The sequence below is a fragment of the Scyliorhinus torazame genome, chromosome 18 (assembly GCF_047496885.1).
Source record: "Scyliorhinus torazame isolate Kashiwa2021f chromosome 18, sScyTor2.1, whole genome shotgun sequence".
NCBI lineage: Eukaryota > Metazoa > Chordata > Chondrichthyes > Carcharhiniformes > Scyliorhinidae > Scyliorhinus > Scyliorhinus torazame.
This window is the reverse complement of record NC_092724.1, coordinates 116,151,478-116,170,400: the sequence shown is the minus strand read 5'-3', so window position 1 is coordinate 116,170,400 and position 18,923 is coordinate 116,151,478. Positions and strand designations below refer to the sequence as shown.

The window sequence follows — 18,923 nt, the reverse complement described above, 5'->3', positions numbered from 1 at the left end:
AGTATTTTTCTGCGAGCAGCTCAACAGATCATTAAATACATGAAAAGGGAATAAAAGAAAATACATAATAGGGCAACACAACATATACAATGTAACTACATAAGCACTGGCATCGGATGAAGCATACAGGTAGTGTTAATGAGGTCAGTCCATAAGAGGATCATTTAGGAGTCTGGTGACAGTGGGGAAGAAGCTGTTTTTGAGTCTGTTCGTGCGTGTTCTCAGACTTCTGTATCTCCTGCCCGATGGAAGAAGTTGGAAGAGTGAGTAGGCCGGGTGGGAGGGATCTTTGATTATGCTGCCCGCTTTCCCCAGGCAGCGGGAGGTGTAGATGGAGTCAATGGATGGGAGGCAGGCTCGTGTGATGGACTGGGCGGTGTTCACGACTCTCTGAAGTTTCTTGCGGTCCTGGGCCGAGCAGTTGCCATACCAGTCTGTGATGCAGCCTGATAGGATGCTTTCTATGGTGCATCTGTAAAAGTTGGTAAGGGTTAATGTGGACATGCTGAATTTCCTTAGTTTCCTGAGGAAGTATAGGCGCTGTTGTGCTTTCTTGGTGGTAGCGTCGACGTGGGTGGACCAGGACAGGTTTTTGGAGATGTGCACCCCTAGGAATTTGAAACTGCTAACCATCTCCACCTCAGCCCCGTTAATGCTGACAGGGGTGTGTACAGTACAGGATATTTAAGAGTCAACCACATTGCTATGTGTCTGGAGTCACAGGTAGGCCTGACCAGGTGAGGATGGCAGATTTCCTTCCTTAAAGGACAGTAGTGAACCAGATGGGTTTGTACGAAAGTCAACAATGGTTTCATGGTCAGCATTAGATTGTTAATCGGATTCAAATGTCACCATTTGGATGGTGGGATTCGAACCAGAGTCCCAGAGCATTACCTTGAATTACTAATCCTGTGACAATACCACCACACCGCCATCTCCCTCAAAGTGAGCCACCAAAAAATACCTCCTATTGTTAACACCCAAATGGTGACCTAGATTTCTGGATTTACGTGCAAGTATACAGTTTAATAAAGGCACACATTACAGTTACTGACCCATGGCATTTCTGAAGCTAGATTACCATTACTCTGATTTCTGAAGCTAGATTACCATTACTCTGTCTTGCCCAGGTATGAGATTTTTCATCCAGTGCTAGCACTTGGACATTTGTGATTAAGAGGTGAATATCCGTCTTCAGACTTCAAGGGCTTAACTGACTGAATAACTTGCCTTTGTGGTTGTTTTTCCTGGCAATCATGGGCTGGATTCTCCGCAGCCCCGCGTCGAAATCGCGTTCTGCACGGGGCGGAGGATGGCCGTTTATGAGCAAATTGGGACCGGTGCCGCTGAAGCGATTCTCGCGCACAATGGCTAGGGGGCCATTGAAAGAGGCGCCCCATCCCCCCTGCAATTCTCCGCTCAAAACTGGCTGAGTTCCCGACGGTGTGGTTCTAACCATGTATCAGCTGTCGGGAACCTCGGGTGGCGGCTGCGGACTCAGGCGGGGGGGGGGGGGGGGGCGATCACCATGGGGGCCTCATGGACGTCAAGGGGAGCGATCGGGCGGCACGGATCCGAGGGCGCGCGCGATCTCGGTCCCGATTTCCTCGCAAACAGCCATTCTCCACCACCACGTCAAACGCGATTTTGGATGACGGTCCGCAGTCCAAGTCCGCAATAGCGCACGCCACGGCTGCTGCAGACCACCGCAGTGCGCATGCGCGGACTCCCGACCGTAAGTGCGGGGCCCCGTATCCACAGCCAGAGCTGCGAGGAACACTCCGGGGCCCTGTCAGCCCCTTGCAGGTAGGAGAATCGCTCAGGACTTTCTTAAGGAAAGTCAAGAGTGAAACGCCAGCGTTTTTACCCTGGCGTGGGGACATAGCCCCATTTTTGGAGAATCCAGCCCCATTGCTTTTGACTGGTTTCCATCTTTAAAATTTCGATGGGATTTGAGAGGCAGCTGCAGAGCAGAATGTTCTAAGAATTATGTTATTCAGGGAAATGACTGCAGTAAAGGTTATATTTGACCACACCAAACCACATATAATGAAATCAGGAGATGATGAAATGGTGAGATTGTGGACAAAGAGAGTGGGGCAGGGAAAGCAGAAAAAGGCGTTTGTGTTTATGATTTGTACTTGGATTATTGGTATATAGCTAGAAATAAGATTTGAGTGGGTTCATTGTTTTTTCTTATATTCATTTATGGGATGTGGGCATCATTGACTGGGTCAGCATTTATTGTCCATCCCAGTTGTGCTTGAGTAGGTGGTGGGGGCGTTTTTCTTGAACTGCTGCAGTCCATGTGGTGTAGGTATACCTACAGAGCTGTTAGGGAGCGAGTTACATGATTTTGACCCAGCGACAGTAAAGGAACGGCGATATATTTCCAAATCAGAATGGTGAGTGGCTTGGAGGGGAACTTGCAGGTGGTGGTGTTCCCATGCATCTGCTGCCCTTGTCCTTCTAGGCGGTAGAGATTGTGGGTTTGGAGGCTACTGACAGAGGAGGTTTATCAAGTTGCCGTTCTGCATCTTGTAGGTGGCACACACTGCTACTACCACTGCATCGGTATGAAGGGAGGGAATGTTAAAGGCTGTGGATGAAGTGCCAGTCAAGCAGAAGCTTTGTCCTGGTGTCAAGTTTCTTGAGTGTTATTGGAGCTGCCCTCGTCCAGGCAAGTGAACAGTATTCTATCACATTCCTGACTTATATCTTGTAGATGGTGGATAGGTTTTGGGGAGTCAGGTGATGAGTTACTCCAAAGGTTTCTCAGACTTTAACCTGCTCTTGTAGCCACAGTATTTATGTGACTATTCCAGTTCAGTTTTCAGTCAGTGGAAATCCCAAGGGATGTTGAGAGTGGGAGTTCAGTGGTGGCAGGCCATTGAATGTCATAGAGCATAGATATTTACAGCCCGAAGACAGGCCCTTCGAACCAGCTTGTCCATGCTGCCCAGTTTCTATCATTAAGCTAGTCCCACTTGCCCGCATTTGACCCATAACGCTCTTCCTATGTAACCGACTAACTATTTTTTAAAGGAGAAAATTGTACCCGCCTCTCCCTCTGGCAGCCCATTCCAAATGCTCACCATCCTCTGTGTGAAACAATTTCCCCTCTGGTCTCTTTTGGACAGCATGGTAGCACAGTGGGTAGCACTGTTGTTTCACAGCTCCAGGGTCCCAGGTTTGATTCCCGGCTTGGGCCACTGTCTGTGTGGAGTCTGCACGTTCTCCCCGTGTCTGCGTGGGTTTCCTCCGGGTGCTCCGGTTTCCTCCCACAAGTCCCGAAAGATGTGGTGTTAGGTGAATTGGGCATTTTGAATTCTCCCTCTGTGTACCCGAACAGGCATTGGATTGTGGCGACTAGGGGCTTTTCACAGTAACTTCATTGCAGTGTTAATGTAAGCCTACTTGTGACAATAAAGATTATTATTTTGTATCTCTCCCCTCTCACCTTAAACCTATGCCTTCTAGTTCTAGACTCCTCTACCTTTGGGAAAAGATGTTGACTATCTACCTTATCTATGCTCCTCATTATTTTATAGATCTCTATAAGATCACCCCTAAGCCTCCTACGCTCCAGGGGAAAAAAATCCCAGCCTATCCAGCCTCTCCTTATAACTCAGACCAACATGTCTTGGTCACATCCTCGTAAATTTCTTCTGCACTCTTTCTAGTTTAACAATATCCTTCCTATAATAGGGTGACCAGAACTGAACACAGTATCCATGTGTGGTCTTACCAATGTCTTGTACAACTTCAACAAGACGTCCCAACTCCTGTATTCAATATTCTGACCAATAAAACCTAGCATGCTGAATGCCTTCTTCACCACTCTGTCCACCTGTGACTCCACCTTCAAGGAGCTATGAACCTGTACCCCCAGATCTCTTTGTTCTGTAACTCTCCCCAACTCTCTACCATTAATTGAGTAGGTCCTGCCCTAATTTGATCGACCACAATGTATCACCTCGCATTTACCCAAATTAAACTCCATCTGCCATTCACCGGCCCACTGGCCCAATCGGTCAAGATCCTGTTGCAATCTTCTCTAACTTCTTCACTATTCACTATGCCACCAATCTTGGTGTCATCTGCAAACTTACTAACCATGCCTCCTACATTCTCATCCAAATCATTAATATATATAACAAATAACAGTTGTCCCAGCACCGATCCCTGAGGCACACCGCTGGTCACAGGCCTCCAGTTTGGAAAACAACCCTCCACAACCACCCTTTGGCTTCGGTCGCCCAGCCAATTTTGTATCCAATTGGCTACCTCACCCTGGATTCCGTGAGATTTAACCTTTTGCATCCACCTACTATGCGGTACCTTGTCAAACGCCTTGGTAAAGTCCATGTAGACAATGTCGACTACACTGCCCTCATTTACCTTCTTGGTTACACCTTCAAAAAACTCAAGTCAAATTGGTGAGACATGACTTTCCCCTTACAAATCCATGCTGACTTTCCCTAATTAGCCCTTGCCTGTCTAAATGCCTGTAGATCCTGTCCCTCAGAATACCTTCTCACAATTTACCCACTACAGAAGTACGGCTAACCGGTCTGTTGTTCCCAGCCTTATCCCTACAGCCCTTTTTAAACAAGGGCACAACATTTGCTACCCTCCAATCTTCAGGCACCTCTCCTGGGGCTGTTGATGATTCAAATATCTCAGCTAGGGGTCCGGCAATTTCCTACCTAGCCTCCCACAACATCCTGGGATACATTTCATCAGGTCCCGGGGATTTATCTATCTTGATGTGCTTTAATACCCCCAGCACCTCCTTCTCTAATATGTACACTCTTCAAGAAATCACTTTGTATTTCCCCAATTTCCCTAACATGCGTGCCTTTCGCAACAGTAAATATTGATGAGAAATATTCATTTAGGACTTCTTCCATCCCTTGTGGATGCACACATAGATGACCTTGTTTATCCTCAAGAGGCCCTACCCTCTCCCTAGTCACCCTTTTACCCTTTATGTATCTTTAAAAGCTCTTTAGATTTTCCTTTGCCTTAGCTGCCAAGACAATCTCATGTCCTCTTTTTGCCCTCCCAAGTTCTCTCTTAACTCTACTCTGACAAGCCCTATACTCTTCAAGGGATCCACTTGATCCCAGCTGTCTATGCATGGCATCCTGGGTTCCCTCCTTCTACCAGCCTTACCCTTCACTCTAAGAGGAATGTGTTTATCCTGAACCCTAGTTAACACCTTTTTGAAAGACTCACACTTACCAGTTGTATCCTCGCCTGCAAACAGGCACCCCCAATCAACTCTTGAAAGTTCCCACCTAATACCCTTGAAATTGGCCTTGCCCCAATTTAGAATTTTAACTTTTGGGTCAGAACTATCATTCTCCGTCGCTATCTAAAAACTAATGGAATTATGGTCACTGCTCCCAAAGTGATCCCTCACCAACACTTCCATCACCTGCCCTTCCTTATTCCCCAAGAGTCGGGCCATCCACATATTAGAACATAGAACAGTATAGCACCGTACAGGCCCTTCAGCCCACAATGTTGTGCCGACCACTTAACCTAATCCAAGATCAACCGAAGCTACACTCCTTCAATTTACTGCTGTCCACGTGCTTAAGAGTCGCTTAAATGTCCCTATAGACTCTGATTCCACCATCTCCGCTGGCAGTGCATTCCACACACCCACCACTCTGTAAAGAACCAACCTCGGACAACTCTCCTATACCTTCCTCCTATACCTTCCTCCAATCACCGTAAAATTATGTCCCCTCGTGACAGCCCTGGGGAAATGTCTCTGGCTATCCACTCTATCCATGCCTCTCATCCCCTTGCACACCTCTATCAAGTCACCTCTCTTCCTTATTCGCTCCAGTGAGAAAAGCCTTATCTCCCTCAACCTTTCTTCATAAGACAGGCCCTCCAGTCCAGGCAGCATCCTGGTAAATCTCCTCTGCATCCTCTCCAAAGCATCCACATCCTTCCTAGAATGAGGCGACCAGAACTGGACACAATATTCCAAGTGTGGTCTAACCAGGGTTTTATAAAGCTAGATCAGGAAGATGGCCTCGATTGGCAGGAACTTAACGAAACGGCCCATCGATATGTAAACGAAACAGAAAGTCAGAATAGAGCCCTCCAGGCCATGAAAAGGAAAGCACCCGCACCACCGACTGCACAGGCAGCACCCAACCCTATGAATCCAGTCACCACACAGCGCAGAGTACCGACAGAAGACCAACCCGATTTTGTGTACACCACCCCACTAACCATCACCCAGTTAAGGGATGCCTTGGATAAAATAGAAACCTTGCACCACACATCAGACCCACACCACTTTTTTGAGCGAGTTAGGCAACAGACCGTCATGTACGGTCTGGACGAGCAGGAAGAAGTGAAACTCATAGTAATGAGCCTAGACCCGTCTGTTAGTTTAGCCCTTCCCGGCCCACAAAATGTTGAATGAGGAATTCTTCCTGAATACACTCGACAAATTTCTCTCCATCCAAATCCCTAGTGCTATGGCTGTCCCAGTTAATGTTGGTAAAATTAAAGACCCCAACTATTCCCACCCTATTTTTCCGGCAAGTATCTGTCATCTCCTTACATATTTGCTCCTCAATATCCCGCTATTTGGGGGTCTATAGTACATTCCTACCAAAGTGATCTCACCCTTCTTCTTTTTCAGTTTTACCCATATACTCAGTCGGCGAACCCTTGGATATATCCTCTCTCTGTATTGCCGTGATACTGTCCCGAATCAAAAACGCAACTCCCCCTCCTCTCTTACCTCCTGTTCTATCTTGGGTAGATGGCAAGGTTCTCTCTGGTTGGAGATGGTCATTCCGTGGCACATGTGTGGCACGCTGTTACTTGCTACTTATCAGTCCAAGCCTGAATGTTGTCCAGGGCTTGCTGCACGAGAACTGATTCCATACCTGTGAATTCTTGAATGGTACGAGATAACTATCAGTGTGTTAACTGAGCACTGAGCTGTCAGCAGTCTGAAAGTTACGCCTCGATATTTTCTGAGCCATGCATAGTTTGGAGGTTTTATAGAGAAAGTATTTTATTTTCTGTCTCTGGTACCATCAAAAGTTTCTTTACTTACTTAGGATGATAATAAACACTGTGTTCAATGTGGTGAACTTTCATTTTGAGGAGATTACATGGGATTACACAGCAAAATCAGCAACTGAAAGTTTAGCGCTGCTAGACAAATTCAAAATGGCCCCACTGAGGAAGCAACCCTATAGTTATACCCGTGCTCAGCGCATGAGAAGAATTGGTTCAACTAATGAAAAGATCTACCATAGACGTGAGAATCTTGCAGAAGAGGGTCTGTTCCACCATACACGCTACATGTCAGGAAGGTGCTTGGAGGCAGCACGAAGTAAGTGTCTTAATAAAATTAACAACATTTGTTTATGCAGCTATAATAAAGGTTTTCTTTATACATCATCTACAGCGGTGGGATTAAATTGCTGTGATTCCTGATGCCTCAAAAGTATAACACGGTTAAGCAAAGATCAACATAAAAACGATTGAAGACCTGAATAGCAACTTTACAAATGGTACAATGCAGATATTATTTTCCTTTCTGTTACTCTTTGGCAGGGATTCAATCAGATTCAAAGTATCGGCATCAAAGTGCACCGCACATTGGCCTGCGGTCTGAATTACCTTCAAAGCCACCCTTGGCATCCTCAAGGAGTCCAAAGATGTTCAGAGGAGACGGTTTAAGAACAGATGTGCCATCCAGGATTTTTTATGGTGAGACAGATGAGGTTTCATTTCCTTTGATACCCTTGGTTGTAACTCAGTATGTCATATATTTTAAATTTTGATTCAAATATCTTTCAGCAGGAGATATAAAACAAATCGTTGCGTAAGTTGCCGTGACAATGTTCTCCCATCTTGGAACTGGGGCTGTCATTCATTCTCGGACATCCTTATTTGGGTATTTTTCATTTGGGTGCCTTGATTCTTCTCAAAAAGATGGGAAGGGTTTTCTTTCATTTTGCGATTGTTAAGCAGAACAGTACCTTGCGCACCATCTCAGATCACTGTAAAATACAGAAGAATATCTGTGGCTTTGTTGGTAACACAGGGACTTATGGATAGATACAGAGGCGTCCTATAAACCTAAACAGGCTCAAATCATCAGGAGAGAATGAGAGTCTTGCTGATTGTAGCGCACAATGACTTACGAGAGACGAGAAGTGATGAAGTCGATCCAGGCTTTATTAAGCGATGCTTGTCCCCGGCAGCTCAGCAACAGAATGAAGCTGCGGGGAGAAGCTCGGGTTCTTATACTCCGCCTTCAGGGTGGAGCCAGAAGTCGGCAGATCCAACCAGGACCCGGGATCTGTCAGCCAATAGCATCTCTGCTTCACAGGTCCCACATGACCCCTAATACATACCACCACATTCACCCCTTGTTAAAAAGGAACCCGGCGGGGTGGTGGTTCGCATGGTGGTAGGAGTTTACAAGGCTGGCCCTGGAACAATTTTCAGACAGTGTTACTACAGCTTTAGCCCTACACTGGGCTATGTACAAGTTTGTGAGAACTTTTTACAATATGAGCAAAAAAACATTTTTTTTTGTTACAACATTCTTGGTGTCACGCGGATTCCCCGAGTCGAGCGGGCGGTCTGGTCTTCCTCGTCGATCGCCTCAGCCACGGTGGTGGTGCAGGTGCTTGCTCGGGCATTGTCGTCTCCGGGAGCGTTTCGCTGTTTGTTCTTGTTTTGCTCCTGGGCGGGCACGGGAGGAGGACCGATCCCCCGGGAAGGGGGCGGTCGCGGGGTGCGCCGGTGGCAGGGAGGGGATGATCGGTGTCGGGGGTGTGTGTGTGTTTCTGCCGGGCGCCAGTTCCCGCAGGGAGACCGTGTCCTGTCGGCCGTCGGGGTACGCCACGTAGGCGTACTGCGGGTTCGCGTGGAGAAGGTGAACCCTCTCGACCAACGGGTCCGATTTGTGCGCCCGCACATGTTTCCGGAGCAAGATGGGTCCTGGGGCCGCCAGCCAGGTCGGCAGCGACATTCCGGAGGAGGACTTCCTGGGGAAGACAAGGAGGCGCTCATGAGGCGTTTGGTTAGTGGTGGTACACAGCAGCGACTGGATGGAGTGGAGAGCGTCCGGGAGGACGTCCTGCCACCGGGAAACTGGGAGATCCCTGGACCGTAGGGCCAGTAGGACGGTTTTCCAGACCGTGCCGTTCTCCCTCTCTACTTGCCCGTTCCCCCGGGGGTTAGAGCTGGTCGTCCTGCTCGAGGCTATGCCGTTGCTGAGCAGGAACTGGCGCAGCTCGTCACTCATGAAGGAGGACCCCCCTGTCGCTATGGATATACGCGGGGCAACCGAACAGTGTGAATATGGTGCCAAGGGCTTTAATGACTGTGGCCGCTGTCATGTCGGGGCAGGGGATGGCGAAGGGGAAACAAGAGTACTCGTCCACCACGTTCAGGAAGTATGCGTTGCGGTGGGTGGAGGGGAGGGGCCCTTTGAAATCCAAACTGAGGCGTTCAAAGGGGCGGGAAGCCTTGATCAGGTGTGCTCTCTCCGGCCTGAAAAAGTGCGGTTTGCACTCTGCGCAGATGTGGCAGTTCCTGGTGACTGTACGGACCTCCTCAACAGAGTAGGGGAGGTTGCGGGACTTTACGAAATGGTAGAATCGAGTGACCCCCGGGTGGCAGAGGTCCTCGTGGAGGGATTGGAGGCGGTCTATTTGTGCGTTGGCACATGTGCCGCGGGATAGGGCATCGGACGGCTCGTTCAGCTTTCCGGGACGATACAAGATCTCATAGTTGAAGGTGGAGAGCTCGATCCTCCACCTTAGGATCTTGTCATTCTTAATTTTGCCCTGCTGTGCATCATCGAACATGAAGGCTACTGACCGTTGGTCGGTGAGGAGAGTGAATCTCCTGCTGGCCAGGTAATGCCTCCAATGTCGCACAGCTTCCACTATGGCTTGGGCTTCCTTTTCCACTGAGGAGTGGCGGATTCCTGAGGCGTGGAGGGTCCGGGAGAAAAAGGCCACGGGTCTGCCCGCTTGGTTAAGGGTGGCCGCCAGAGCTACGTCGGATGCATCGCTCTCGACCTGGAAGGGGAGGGACTCGTCGATGGCGCGCATCGTTGCCTTTGCGATATCCGCTTTGATGCGGCTGAAGGCCTGGCGAGCCTCTGTCGACGGGGGGAAGGTAGTGGACTGTATTAGCGGGTGGGCCTTTGCGTACTGGGGGACCCACTGGGCGTAATATGAAAAGAAACCCAGGCAACGTTTCAGGGCTTTGGAGCAGTGGGGGAGGGGAATTCCATAAGGGGGCGCATGCGTTCGGGGTCGGGGCCTATTACTCTATTGCGCACTACGTATCCCAGGATGGCCAACCGGTTTGTGCTAAAAACGCATTTTTCCTCGTTATATATGAGGTTCAGGGCATTAGCGGTCTGGAGGAACTTTTGGAGGTTGGCGTCATGGTCCTGCTGATCGTGGCCGCAGATGGTTACGTTGTCGAGATACGGGAACGTGGCCTGCAACCCGTGCTGGTCAACCATTCGGTCCATCTCCTGTTGGAAGACCGAGACCCCGTTCGTGACGCCAAATGGGACCCTTAGGAAGTGGTATAGACGCCCGTCTGCCTCGAATGCTGTGTACTTGCGGTCACCTGGGCGGATGGGGAGCTGGTGGTAGGCGGACCTGAGGTCCACGGTGGAAAAGACCTTATACTGGGCAATCCGATTGACCATGTTGGATATGCGGGGGAGAGGGTACGCATCTAGCTGCGTGTACCTGTTGATGGTCTGACTATAGTCTACGACCATCCTTTGCTTCTCCCCGGTCTTTACTACTACCACCTGGGCTCTCCAGGGACTATTGCTGGCCTGGATTATGCCTTCCTTCAGCAACCGCTGGACTTCAGACCGAATAAATATCCGGTCCTGGGCGCTGTACCGTCTGCTGCTAGTGGCGACGGGTTTGCAATCCGGGGTGAGGTTTGCAAACAAGGACGGCGGTCCAACCTTGAGAGTTGCGAGGCCGCAGATAGTGAGTGGGGGTATTGGGCCGCCGAATTGGAATGTTAGGCTCTGCAGGTTACACTGGAAATCTAATCCCAGTAATGTGGGCGCGCAGAGTTGGGGAAGGACGTAGAGCCTATAGTTCTTAAACTCCCTCCCTTGCACCGTTAGGTTTGCGATGCAGAACCCTTTGATCTCTACGGAATGGGATCCTGCAGCTATTGAAATCTTTTGCGTGCTTGGATGGATGGTCAGAAAACAGCTTCTTACCGTGTCTGGGTGAATAAAACTTTCAGTGCTCCCGGAGTCGATCCGGCATGGCATCTCGTATCCGTTGACCAGCACCGTTGTTGTCGTCGTCTGGAGCGTCCGGGGCCACGATTGATCCAGTGTCACCGAAGCCAGTCGTGGTAGTAGTGTCACGGCGTCTTCTTCGGACCCCGTGGAGCCATCGATGTTGGGGTCCTTTGTTGTCAACCAAGATGGTGGTGTCCATGAATCGCACGCGGCCGGGGGTGGACAAAATGGCCACCCCCATGGATCGCACGTGGTCGGGGGTGGACAAAATGGCTGCCCCCATGAATCGCACGTGGCTGGGGGGTCACAAGATGGCGGCGCCCATCCTCCCCTCGTGGTGCCTGGGACCCAAAATGGCAGCGCCCGCGGGACGCACATGGGGCGCTGAGGGGTGTTTGGGATGTGCTGGGCTCGTTCTTCTCCGGGGATTGCGGCGACCCCCCAGGACCGGCACACTGCCGCGTAATGGTCCTTTTTGCCGCAGCTTTTACAAATAGCTGCGCGGGCCGGGCAGCGCTGCCGGGGGTGTTTCGCTTGTCCGCAGAAATAGCAGCGGGCCCCCCCGGGATGGTCTGGCGCTTTAACCGTGCAAGCTTGCGAGGGGGGGGGGTTGTCGCGACGGGGATCCATGGAGCCCAAGGGGCTGCCGCGCCGTGGGGGCCGTAGGCGCGGGCGTATTGCGAGGCCACATCAAGGGAGGTTGCAAGGGCCCGTGCCTCTGAGAGTCCTAGCGACTCTCTTTCCAAAAGTCTTTGGCGGATTTGGGGAGAGTTCATACCTGCCACAAATGCATCACGAATTAGCAGGTCCGTGTGTTCGATCGCGTTCACCGGCGGGCAGCTGCCGCCTCGTCCCAAAATTAGCAGCGCAGCGTAGAATTCCTCTAGCAATTCTCCGGGACTTTGCCGTCTCGTCGCGAGTTGGTGGAGCTGGTTAACGGGCCGAACGTAGATGCCCTTCAGCAATGCGAGCGCCATCGGGAAATCCTCTGCATCTTCTATGAGAGGGTAAATTTCTGGGCTTACCCTCGAATGCAGGACCTGCAATTTCTGGTCTTCTGTGATCCAGCCGGGGGCCGTTCGGAGGTAGCCTTCAAAGCATGCTTGCCAGTGTTTGAATACTGCTGCCGAGTTCGCTGCGTGGGGGCTGATCCGCAGGCATTCCGGGGCGATCCGGAGCTCCATAGTCTTTTAAGCTCGCTTAATAAATTGTTGCGCACAATGACTTACGAGAGACGAGAAGTGATGAAGTCGATCCAGGCTTTATTAAGCGATGCTGGTCCCCGGCAGCTCAGCAACAGAATGAAGCTGCGGGGAGAAGCTTGGGTTCTTATACTCCGCCTTCAGGGCGGAGCCAGAAGTCGGCAGATCCAACCAGGACCCGGGATCTGTCAGCCAATAGCATCTCGGCTTCACAGGTCCCACATGACCCCTAATACATACACCACACTGAGCTGTTGTTTGGAAATCTTGAGGCTGGAAAAGCTGGGAGGGGAGAGGTGGATGGCTGTTGCTCAGCTGATCAAATGACGGCAAAACATTTTGACCAGCTTGTTCATTCGGAGGTGGGCTGTGTGAACAGCAGGCATTTTACTGACAGATAACCCCGTGCTGCATTTGGAGATTAAAGCAGCGATGATTTTCTGGGGGTGCTGGAGGTTGTGGGGGAAGATCTGACATTCAATTATATTGTTTTGATTTCAGTCACATATGACCTTATTTTAGAGGGGCTGAAATGGACCGTCATATTGAGACAACGGGCACTCTTGATCAGAATAACGAAGGATAGTTTCTGAATTCTCCCAGGTTTTCTTGATCCGTGCATTAGATTTTCTATTGGCCTACTTGACTGTTACTGCATTAGCAAACATAAATTTAGACCTCTCAGAATTGTGTACTATTGAGTAATTCCCCTTTCTTCCATCATAAGGCTACAGATTGAGGCATTATCATCTTTCTGTTTTCCAGCTAAGAGACCAAGAATGAATTTCATTCCTGGATTCTTCTATTGCCCCTGTTTTTTTGTTTCTTGATAGGAAATGTTTGTCGATTTGAGTTTGTGCTCGGGGAATGGAGGCTGGATACAGACTGCTATACTCAGCAACCCGGTTCTGGAAAGAAGTCTTAATGGGGTAGCACGGTGGCACAATGGTTAGCACTGCTGCCGCCTCAGCTCCTGGGTCCCAGGTTCAATTCCAGCCTTGGGTTACTTTCTGTGTGGAGTTTGCACTTCTCCCCGTGTCTGCGTGGGTTTCCTCCGGGTGCTCCGGTTTCCTCCCACTGTCCAAAGTAGTGTAGGTTAGGTGGATTGGTCATGTTAAATTGCCCTTAGTGTCCAAAAGGATAGGTGGGGTTACTGTGTTTCGGGGATATGGTGGAGGTGTGGGCTTGAGTAGGGTGTCTTTTCCAAGGGCCGTTGCAGACTCGATGGGCCGAATGGCCTCCTTCTGCACTGTAAACTCTATGATTCTATGTTGTTGAAGGCGTTACACCTCTATTGTGTTTCACAGAAGCAGTCTGCAACATTGAAACGTAGCAATCTTATTGGTACAGCTCTACTCATACCCGGGTATTAAGGGATATTCATTCTAAATATGATGACAGAGCCCTCATTAATACTGTTTCCACAAGAGAGGAGGTACCTGTACGAGGAGGAAAATTTGGCGTGGGAGATAGGAGTCAGGGGGCGTAATTTACCGGCTGTTCACGGCAGGAAATTCCTGTCCCATGCCAGCGTACGGGTTTCCCGGCGATGCGGGGTGCTGTCAACGGGGAAGCTGCAAAACACGCAGCGGGGTGGTCGGTAAATCCCATCCATAGTCACAGAACCATACAGCACAGAAAAGGCCCTTCGGCCCAACTCATCTGCGCCGGTCAGATATTAATGGTAAGCTATTAATGGTATTACAGAATGGAAGATTTTTGCCAGATACTGGATTGGGGAAGGTGGATTTAGTGTCTGCAGTTAAGTGAAGAAGACACTGGGGCACATGGCTGGAAGGTGTCTGCTGGCATTTTAGAATTCTCACTTTGACTATGCTGATCCTCTACAGTGAACTGTTAGAACAGCTGGAGCATTGAATATGAATCCGGTCAGCTGATTTTATTTCTGTTTGGAGAGGTTACAAGTGGGACTGAGCTGTTCTATTATCCAATCTGAGCCAATGTCTTTTTTGAGTTTCACGAGTCGGAGGGCAGGAACGTTGGCCGTTTAGGATCCTTCTGAAGTTATTTTTTTCCGCCATTTAGGGGATATTTTCTGCCAGTTAGAGATGCTTGTTCAGGTTGCTGTTCTCGGTATCACCTTGGAATAAGGAAGATGAACCTGCATCCTGTTTCCATTAAATATCCAGTTATAGCAGGGGATCATTGAACAATGGCCAAGAACTGAAACATCACTGAATTTCCTTCTTCCTTCAGCCCAGACTTTAACACTTGGACTGACGTAGTGACTTACTCAGGATACGCCAACCGTGTTTCGGTTTGTGTGACATGAAAATAACTTGGGCAATACCAGCTTCACAACAATGAACTGCCAATTAACAAATGGTTACTAGTTATACTGCAGTGAGGATCACTCAGTCTGCATAAAAATGGCAATAAAATGCTCTGCTTTTTCTACCTTCACCTTTTTAGAGCCATAGAAAGGTTATGGAGCAGAAAGAGTCCATTCGGCCCATCGTTTCGGCGCCAGCTGAAAAGAGAGAAAAAATAAAATGGGCGCTCATTTTAATCCCATTTTCCAGCACCTAGCCTGCAACCTTGCACATTCTCCCCATGTCCTTGTGGGTTTCCTCCGGGGGCACTAGTTTCCTCCCACAGTCCAAAGATGTACAGATCAGGTGGATTGGCCATGATCAATGCGCGGGGTTATGGGGATGGGGTGGTGAATGTTCTTTTGGAGGGTGGGTGCAGACTCGATGGGTTAAATGGCCTCCTTCTACACTGTAGGGATTCTATGGATCTATGAAAAAGTTTTCATTTCCAGAATCACATCGTCCAGGGCATTCCAAGATGCAACCCCAATACAACACAAATCATTTCATGTTAAGAGGAGTAGGGATTTGTTGAGGGTCAAAAAATTAATTTTTTGTAAGGTTAGTGTAATGTTGTCATCCTATCAACAGAACTTTATTTTCTTGAAGTTAAGCTCAAGAAGCTGGAATATTCACAGAGTTCAGAATGGAAGAATAAAACCAAGGTTGGGATTTTAAGCCCTCCACTCGCTTCCTGGGAGGTGGTGGAGATTGAGTGGTATGGTGGATGGGGCAATATGTAATGGCCTCATTCAGCTGCCAGTGAAAGCCAGCAGCCTCCTTGTGAGCTAGTGAAGGCTGGGATTCCTCCTGATTGGGTGGCCCACGGAGGGAACGCCTGTACCAATGCATGCTCCCGATGAGAGATCCACCCAACCTGCCATTGTGATCGACCCCCTTCCCTCCCTGACCCTCATCCCCGGTCTGCCTTTATGTCCCCAGCCACTCCTTATCCCAACTACCTATGGTCCGGAGCTCCACCAGCCTGGCTGCTCTGGGGCTGCTGCAGTCCCAAGCATTGGTCACCATTCCTGGTGATGCCCATGGGACTGGAGGGCAGCCAGTCATCTGATTGGCCGGCAGCTTATGGGGACCAGGACATCCTGTGCTGCCTTAGCAGGGTGTAGGCCCTGACCACAGGCCATGAATTGCCTGGAGATCATTAAAATCCAGGCTGGTAGGGGCAGGGTTCCTGCGATATGCAGATGGTGGGAAGGGCCAGCACTGCCCTATAAAAACCCTGACCAGAGACTCCAAACGGTTTGGAGCGAGATATTGGTAAGTGAAACAAGGTTGTGCAGGGTTTTATTTACTTAAATTTTTCTTTTATTTGCATAATTCTAATGCTCTGCAACACAATGACATCATTTGCTTTTGACTTTTTTATAGGTACAAGGTCCGAATCCTTGTCAACAGCTTCTAGATTCCTTTCAGCCAGTGAGCAGATTTCATTAAAGCGCATTAAAAGACATCGGCCCTATCGGCCGAAAACCGCAGAGCAGATTTACCTGACTGTCAACGCCATCCACAATTCCCTCCGATTTGATGAAACATCAATAAATACTCTCTACAACAATTCACTTGCAGAGGACTGGGGTCAGTCCCTATGCCCTCTTGAAGACACTGGGGAAATGCTCCCAAGTACAGCAAAAAAGATGTCCAAAGACAAATCGAAAAATGTTGCCGATGCTGTTAAATCAACAGACGATTGTGTTACTGTCAAAACACTCATGGCTCCTTACATTTCGAAAGGGCAAGGATTTAAAGATATGTTGCACAATTTCAACGAATGTTTTACATCAAAATCAATGACGAAACGATCAAAGTCGGCACTAGGTTTTGTAGACCCGGTCAAGTTCATAGGCAAAAAGAATAGACCCCAGACTGCAGTTGAAGATATGGCTAACACGACGAGCTACGTAACTAGTGGCAACAATGAAGATCAAAACAAAACCAATCTGCTCGTGAGCCCTATGGCGATACCCATGTTAGATACCAAAATGAAGCTACAGCCAACAGGTGACATTAATCCACTTCGGATAAACAGTGGCTTCTATCTTTTGACTTCAAAACAAATGAAGGAGTATGCGGACAGAGTAGTCATGGAACACAATGTTCAGCAGCAAATAAAAGATCAGGAAAAGCACACAGCTAGTCGGAGGGCTTGGTTAAAGAAAGCTGAAGGAACTGAACTTGAGCCTCATTCGCGGAAATGAGCTGATAAGAAACCTCATGTTCGAAAGCAGTTCATATGTACAGTAATATATTGAGTAATGGTTTAATAAATCGTTTGCCTGCTGTACAGCTAGTATTACACGTGCTTGTGTGGGTCAATTCTGTGTGTTAAGTTGGAATCTGAATAAGATTTTGTGTCTGAAAGGGCACCTTGTGCTGCGATCGAGGTGATATTGAAGGATTTTCACAAGGTTACAGTTTCAAAAGGATTCACCAGTAATGAAAATACAGTTTGCAAGTTTCCCCATACATTTAACTTCTTCCTTCAAAAGGCATTCCATCTGATATATGTTAATGCAGAGATGTCGTATAAATTAGGTATTGAAATTGGTTACATTGTTTAAATGTTCTTATTCAAAATGGTCATCCAGTAATAATCCAATCACATCCCACTGCTCCAGTTGGTAGTGAATCTACTGCTAGGCAGTCACGACAATGCAGTGTCCATTGGAAGTGCAATATTTAAGTTGGGAACCATGAATAAAATCGATAAAAGTATGAAGTAACGCATACTGAAATACTGTATGAAGTAAACACAATGAAGGAAACATAATTGAAGGAATTGAACTGCTGCTGATCTCTGGCTTTTTCGAGAGGACACCAACACAGCACCTATTCAGAGAAAACATTGGGCAGAATTCACTCCCACAGCTGTGGGGTGTTTCCCGGCAGCGGAGGCAGCTCACCATTTGCCACCTGCGGGATCTTCCTGTCTCGCCGATGTCTACAGCGTTTTGTATCGCTCATGGTCCCGCTTCCACGGACGTCACCTTCGAAGGGACCGGAAGATCCCACTGACGGGAAGAACCGGGATATTCCGCCCTGGTCACAGAACAGAAGGAGACCATTCAGCTCAGAGTGTCTGCCCCGGCCTGTTCTGAAAGTGCAACTCACCTTGTGCCATTCCTCTGCCTTTTCCCCATAGCCCTGCAAATATTTCCTTTTTGGATAAATAATCCAATTTTCTTTTGAAAGACTCGATCAAACCTGCTGCCACCACACTCTCAGGCAGTACATTCCAGATCTTAACCATAGGTTGTACAAAAATGTTTTGTCTTATCTCCATTGCCTCTTTTCCCTATTACCTTGAATCTGTGATGTGGAGATGCCAGTGTTGGACTGGGGTGGGCACTAAAGTCCAACAGATTTACTTGGAATCATGAAATAAACTTGTTGGACTTTTAACATGGTGTAAGACTTTTTACTTAAATCTGTGATCTCTGGTTCTCGATCAATGGGAACAGTTTCTCCTTATCTACTCTGTCCAGCCCCCATTCATGAATTTGAACACCCTCTATCAAATCTCCTCTCAGTCATCTCTTCTCTCCTCTCCAAGGAGACCAGGTCCTGCTTCTCCAAACTATTCACATATCTGAAATCCCTCATCTCTGAAACCATTCTTATGAATCTTTTCTGCGTTCTCTCAAATGCCTTCACATCCTTCTTAATATGTGCCACCGAGAACTGGGCACAATACCCCAGTTGAGGCTGAACCAGTGTTTTACACATGTTTAACATGATTTCCTTCCTCTTGTACCCTGTGCCCCTATTGATAAATCCTTGGATACTGTATGCTTTATTCACCGCTCTCTCAACCTCTCCTGCCACAATCAATGATTTATGCACATATACAGCCAGATCCCTCTGCTCCTGCACCTCCTTTAGAAATGTACACTTTATTTTATATTGTCTCTCTACTTTCTTTCTACCAAAATAAATCTGTATTGAACTTTATCTGGCACTTGTCTGCCCATTCCACCAACTTGTCTATGTCCTTTTGAAGTCTTACACTATCCTCTTCACAGTTCATCATGGCTTCAAGTTTCATATTCTCCAAAAGTTTTGAAA

At 48.4% G+C, this 18,923-nt stretch overlaps 1 protein-coding gene across 2 annotated transcripts in view; it reads left to right on the top strand.

Annotated features, from left to right (window-relative positions):
- LOC140395432 (uncharacterized) overlaps window positions 1-17,151 on the top strand; it is a 29,596-nt gene extending 12,445 nt beyond the window's left edge. For both annotated transcript variants that reach the window (XM_072483170.1, XM_072483169.1), the window contains 3 exons: window positions 7,104-7,381; window positions 7,606-7,761; window positions 16,230-17,151. In XM_072483170.1, coding sequence (XP_072339271.1) covers window positions 7,104-7,381; window positions 7,606-7,761; window positions 16,230-17,056 — 1,261 coding nt within the window. In that variant the 3' untranslated portion in view covers window positions 17,057-17,151. The remainder of the gene's footprint in view (window positions 1-7,103; window positions 7,382-7,605; window positions 7,762-16,229) is intronic.
- The last annotated feature ends 1,772 nt before the right edge of the window (window positions 17,152-18,923 follow it).